Below are 6,133 nucleotides of genomic sequence, written 5' to 3' on the forward strand. Positions count from 1 at the left end.
AAAAAAAAAAAAGATTCTGCCTCAAGAAAAGCAATCACCATCAACAACACAGCAATCTATTCCAGAGTCCAAGATCACTTAGCAGCAGCTTACTAGTTAAACCTTAATACGGTTAGACTTGGGCAGACTTTTCCTATCAAAAGCCATTTAGAGTCACATGAAAACTACGAACACAGGGGAGCACACATTCTCATTTAAGGCGTTAGGAAAGGATCATACCTGATTTGCTCAGGGGTTCCTCCTGATGTGGCATTGGTGATGGCCCAGGCTGCTTCTTTCCTTGTACGGAACTCTGCTTTCTGAAGAATTTCAATCAATACAGGGAAGATATTTGCATCTATGACAGCCTGAAAGAAATGAGGAAGGTGGACGGAGGCAGTTTAAGGAGAAAAAGCAGAAGGATCAGGCATGGTGAAATATGTTTGTGTAATTCCAATACTTGGAAGGTGGAGGCTGAAAGATGAGACTAGCCTGTACTACATGAGACATTGTCTCAGAGCAAAAGATGAAGAGCAAACCTAGTGTAAGAATCACAATTTGCCAGGCAGTGGTGGTGCATGACTTTAATCCCAGCACTTGGGAGGCAGAGGCAGGCAGTTTTCTGAGTTCGAGGCCAGCCTGGTCTACAGAGTGAGTTCCAGGACAGCCAGGGCTATACAGAGAAACTCTGTCTTGAAAAACCAAAGAATTACAACTCAGGCTTTTTCCCCGTTAACCTGCCTGCAGGTTCTTTGCTCTTACGAGAGAAGGTGTGAAGGACCTAGCTGCCACTGACACACTGGTTATGCTAACCCCAATTGTTTTGGTGGTGTTGGGCACTGAATTCAGGCAATTCAATTAGGCAAACATTCTACTACTGAGCTATACAGCTTGACCTTTGCCTTGCCCCTAGTTTCTAATGGGCAAAGGTGCCTTTTTTGGAAGCAAATCTACCTGTATTTGAGCCCTGTTGCCAGCAGTGATGTTTGAAATGGTCCAGCAAGCTTCCTTCCGGATTGATTCCTTAGAGCTGCTCAGCAGGTGGAGGAGGCAAGGGAGGGCTGAACAATTAAGAATGACCTAAAACACAAAAGCATAAGAAATGTATCAAAATTAGATATTTAGTGTTAATCCAATTAAAAATAGGCATCAAGACACCATAAACAGTGCAAAGCAAACCTGCAGAATATTAGAAAACACCTGCAAAACATGGATTGGTAAGAGTTAGTCCAGGGCTGGAGAGATGGCTCAGCAGTTAAGAGCACTGACTGCTCTTCCAGAGGTCCTGAGCTCAATTCCCAGCAACCACATGGTAGCTCATAATCATCTGTAATGGGATTCAATGCCCTCTTTTGATGTTTCTACATGAAATAAATAAATAGCCCTTTAAAAAAAGGGGGGGGGGATTAATATCCAGAGTATGTAAAGAACTTTAAAAAAAAAAAAAACTTATTTTATTTATATGGCATACTGTAACAGTCTTCAGACACACTAGAAGAGACCATCAGGTCCCATTACAGATGGTTGTGAGCCACCATGTGGTTGCTGGGAACTGAACTCAGGACCTCTGGAAGAGCAGTCAGTGTTCTTAACTGCTGAGCCATCTCTCCAGCCCTATGAAGAACTCTTATCCTAAGCAATCAAAATAAAAATGAGTGAAGGGCTTGAAAAGACATTTCTCCAAAAAGAGATACAGAGATTATGTATTAGCACACATAATAGGCTCAAGATCACTTATCAAATAAATAGAGAAACAAAAATCAAACCAGGAGATAGCACTTTACACTCATTAGAATGGCTGATATAAAAACAGACAATGAGTTGTCTTAGAAAGAGGGAGAAACTGGAACATGGAACAGCTGATAGAGACGTAAAATAAAACAGCAGCTAAACTTATAAATTAGCATAAATTACCATGTTATCTAATCTCTTTTGCATATACATGCCAAAAAAAAAAAAAAAAGAAAAAAAAAGAAAGCAGAAGGCAGGCAGATCTCTGAGTTAGAGGCCAGCCTGGTCTACAGAGTGAGTTCCAGGACGGTCAGAGCTATGCAGAGAAACCCTGTCTTGAAAAACAAAAACAAAAACAAACAAACACAAAACAAAACAAAACAAAACAAAACAAAAAAAAAAGAAAGCAGATACTTTGTAGCTGCATAACAGGTTCCAAAACAGCATTATTCACAATAGCTAAGAAGTAGAAACATAAATGTTTGCAAGATGGATGAAGGAATTAAAAAAAATAGTATACACAGACACTGGAATATCCTTCAATCTTAGTATGAGAATTCTGACACATGAACAACAGATGAACCTTGGAGACATTATGCTAACTAAGGCAGCTATGAGAGACTAATATGGTTTGACTCCACTCACAAGGACATGTCTACAGCAGTCCAGTGGAATAAAACTACAGATCAACCGCAAGAGGAACCGGAGTACACGCTAACTCGTGGAGACTATCGGCTGACAAAGTCAAACAGCAAATCAGCAGAGTTCTGACTTCTGAACAAGGGAAATTTCTGGTGCCCTCCCTATGGGATCTTTCCTACTTTATCTTACATTTCCATGTTCACGTGGTGCAGGGTCTTCTGAGACAGGACCTTGTTGTACTGTGCAGGCTGGTTGGTCTCCAAGTCCTTCCCACCTCAGCCTCCCCAGCAGATGCACACCCACTCTGTTACTGGCTTGTAGGAAATATTTTTCATATTTTTGGGTTTTTGAGATAGGGTTTCATATAGTTGACAATGGCCCTGAACTAGCTGAGTCTTCTGCCTCTAACTCATAAGGATAGGATTACTGTGTGTGCCACACAGCTGAAAAGGCTAACATGAGTTTAGCATGAGGTGATGCCTACAAGGCCCTAAAGGCTAGAAGCACTGGTGACCCCACAGCTTTAGTGTCTCAAAAGGATCATGGGTAGACTTCATCTCTTACACTGCTGCAGCAAACCCAGTCATTCCCTTTAGCTTTCTTTGCACAAGTAGCCACGGATCATTTGTCTCTAATTTGTTGAAGAGAAAAAGGAACTGTGAGGAGACAAGAGACTGCCAGCGCTAACCCTACTTAATTTCAAGTCATGCTTTCTCTGCTAGACCAAGCAGTCACACAGGGAGACTGTCCACAAGCCGCGCTCTGTTCTCCCACAGCTGACCTAAGCTAAGATCCCATCCCCTTTCTTCCTCACCTGGGTCTGGATGTCATCCCCAGTGACAATGTTACCCACAGCTCTCAAGGCAGGAGATGCCACTTTGTAATCGTTGTGCCTACAGAGGAAGAACAGCTATCAGTGGAGAAATAGCACATCCCATTCAGTCCTGCTGGAAGCCAACATTGCCGCCATTGCAGCTCCCGACCTTTGTAGGTCAGCAATCTGCTGTTGGTAGCGGGTTTTTTTTTTTTTTTTTTTTAAGATTTATTTATTTATTATATGTAAGTACACTGTAGCTGTCTTCAGACACTCCAGAAGAGGGCGTCAAATCTTGTTACAGATGGTTATGAGCCACCATGTGGTTGCTGGGATTTGAACTCTGCACCTTTGGAAGAACAGTCGGGTGCTCTTACCCACTGAGCCATCTCACCAGCCCGGTAGCGTTTTTTGTTTTTTGCTTTGTTTTGTGACACAGTTTTTATACTACAGCCACCTTGTCCTTGAATTTGTTATTCTCCTGTCTCCCAAATGCTGGGATTACAGCCACACCACCAAGCCTTTGGCTAGAGGTCTCTGACCTTGGTAAAGCTAAGGAAACTTTCACCCTCTTGAACTCAAACCACTCACATCAGAAGCTCTACCAATCTCCGGCAGACTCCAGAGTCTATGACCGCCTGGATCTTCTCATTGGGGCCGTCAGACAGGTAAGAGAGGGCCCAGCAAGCATCTGCCAGCAAGTCTGAGTCACTGCTGAAGAGTAGTCGGGACAATACAGGCAAACAAGGAGAGACCTGTTGGAAGCAGAGAAGGAGGACTGATCATAGAGCTACATCAGCTCTCTCACCAAGCCTATCATGGCTACCCCTTCCCAACANAGAATTCTACACCCTGGGAATGCCATCAAACCTGCAGGACCACCTTTTCACTCTCCTACCCCGGCACACAAAATAGCCCTCTACACTGACGACTGCCTTTTCTTTCACATGATTTGAGACTCTCACGGGTCTTCCCAAATCTTAAAAAGAAATCCTGGGGTGGAGTCTGGTGTCACTTACAGCTAGCAGGTAGCTCTCACCTTTGCAAACTCTGGAGGAGGGTTCTTGCCTCGGCAGAGGTTTGACAGGGCCCAGACTGCATTCCGTGTCATTGTCAGTCGTGTGGACTTAGTAAGGAGTCTGTAAACAAGGAAGCCATAATCTGAGCACTGATGCTCCAGCACAGGGCTGTGACCACAGTCCCTAGAGTATAACCCAAGCCTTAGGACTATCTTGTTTGTGAAAATGGGAGATTGTTCAGGACTGGCTAGTCTGAAACTTGCTAATGTAGACCGGGCTGGCCTCCCAAGGGCTAGGATTAAAGGCCTGTGCCACTATGCTGGGCCTCATTACTTGTTTTTGTCTTGTGACAGGCTTTTCTCTGTCTAATTATGGTCCTCCTGGAACTCATTCTATAGATCAAGGTGGCATTGAACTCAGAAATCTGCCTGCCTCTGCCTCCCAAATGCTGGGACCAAAGGTTTTATTATTCCCCACATGCACTGCCACTTAGCCACCCTGCAGATCCCCAAGTGCAAATGCTGTTAATTACTCACGTTAACAAAGGGTTAAGGATGGAACAATTCAAGACATAATCTCTGCAAACCGAACTGTCTCCAGCTATGTTTCCAAGAGCCCATACTGCCTGAAAAGGGATGAGAGAATTGTCACCCAGAGCCTGGCAGCTTCTGTGACTACTTATAATCGGTGCTACAAAGTGGTCCGACAGGATGAGGACAGCACCAGGGCTTGACAGCACACTGAAGTGAGCTACCTAGACTCTGGGGTCAAGGATTACTCTTGCTGAGCACTTACTTTTTAGAGCTTTTCCCCTGTAGGCCCTGGTTCAGTGGGAAAGACAGGCTGCCACATGAACTGAAGCCAGAGACACCAAACTACAGACTTCATCATCCCTTCATTAGGAAGGGAGAAAGAAAAAGTTTTGACTCTCTACCTTGGACCAGATCCACATGAGGTAAAAGAGAAAGACTCCATTCCTGCTTTCCATTTTTGTGTAAGTATCACACGCTAGCCCATTTTCATACAAGGAGCAGCAAGCCTTGTTCAATTCTCCATATTTCTCCAAATATGTATTAATATTTATTTTTTACTATACTGTAAGTACGGCCAAAACATTAACCAAATCTTGAGCATTACCTGTTCTTGTACATCTTCAAAGTCTGAGTTAAGCAACTCTATAAAAATGGGGACAGCTCCTGCTTCAATGACAATTTTGGTCTGCTGAGAGGTTCCAGAGGCAATGTTTGTTAGAGCCCAGGCAGCTTCAAACTGAAAGGGAGATCATGACACAACTGAGAGGTCACTGCAGGCTGAGCAACCGTACCTACCCACCTGCCTCACAACAGCCAATCTCTAGTAGCAACAGAAGCCCAAACCAACGAGTCTTTCCCCACTATCCTTTAGCAGAGAGGGGACTTGCATGTCGCTGGTATCAACCCTGTGGCAATCCTCATGTCCCAGACTATTGCATGCTGACAGTATTAATGTATGCTGGCTTCAAGTATTAGTGTGGCTTAAAGTTTCCCCCCTCCCCCTTTGTGTGTATATGTATATATATATTGTGGAAACTCAGCCAGGTTCACATAATTATTGTAATCCAAAACCCTTTTCTTTATTTTTTGTATCTGTATGTTCATCTATGCGCCATACCATGCTTGTGGAGGTCAGAGGACAACCTGCAGACTGCGGGAGTCAGTTCAATCATTCTATCATGCATGTGTCCTGGGTCACAATGTCAGGCCCAATGGGAACCTTAATCTGATGAGTCCCCCCGCTACCAACCACACCACTGTGTGTGTGTGTGTGTGTCTGTCTGTCTGTTTGTCTGTCTCTCATTTAAAGACACTGTGGAGAACAGGCTGGCCTCAAACCTGGAGGTTTGTCCGCTATGCTAGTGGCACAGGCTGTACTACCATGCCCAGCCCTGAAGCTGGTTTTTTTTTTTTTT

General features: G+C 44.1%; 1 protein-coding gene across 4 annotated transcripts in view; it reads right to left on the bottom strand.

Annotated features, from left to right (window-relative positions):
* Positions 1 to 6,133, bottom strand: part of Kpna6 (karyopherin subunit alpha 6) — a 27,850-nt gene that overhangs the window by 5,883 nt on the left and 15,834 nt on the right. For all 4 annotated transcript variants that reach the window (XM_021199623.2, XM_029539903.1, XM_029539905.1 and 1 more), the window contains 7 exons: positions 5,323 to 5,454; positions 4,722 to 4,810; positions 4,206 to 4,305; positions 3,758 to 3,921; positions 3,167 to 3,245; positions 934 to 1,059; positions 220 to 347 (listed from right to left, as the gene is read on the bottom strand). In XM_021199623.2, the coding sequence (XP_021055282.1) occupies positions 220 to 347; positions 934 to 1,059; positions 3,167 to 3,245; positions 3,758 to 3,921; positions 4,206 to 4,305; positions 4,722 to 4,810; positions 5,323 to 5,454 (818 nt within the window). The remainder of the gene's footprint in view (positions 1 to 219; positions 348 to 933; positions 1,060 to 3,166; positions 3,246 to 3,757; positions 3,922 to 4,205; positions 4,306 to 4,721; positions 4,811 to 5,322; positions 5,455 to 6,133) is intronic.

The sequence above is a fragment of the Mus pahari genome, chromosome 6, assembly GCF_900095145.1.
Source record: "Mus pahari chromosome 6, PAHARI_EIJ_v1.1, whole genome shotgun sequence".
NCBI classification, from domain to species: domain Eukaryota; kingdom Metazoa; phylum Chordata; class Mammalia; order Rodentia; family Muridae; genus Mus; species Mus pahari.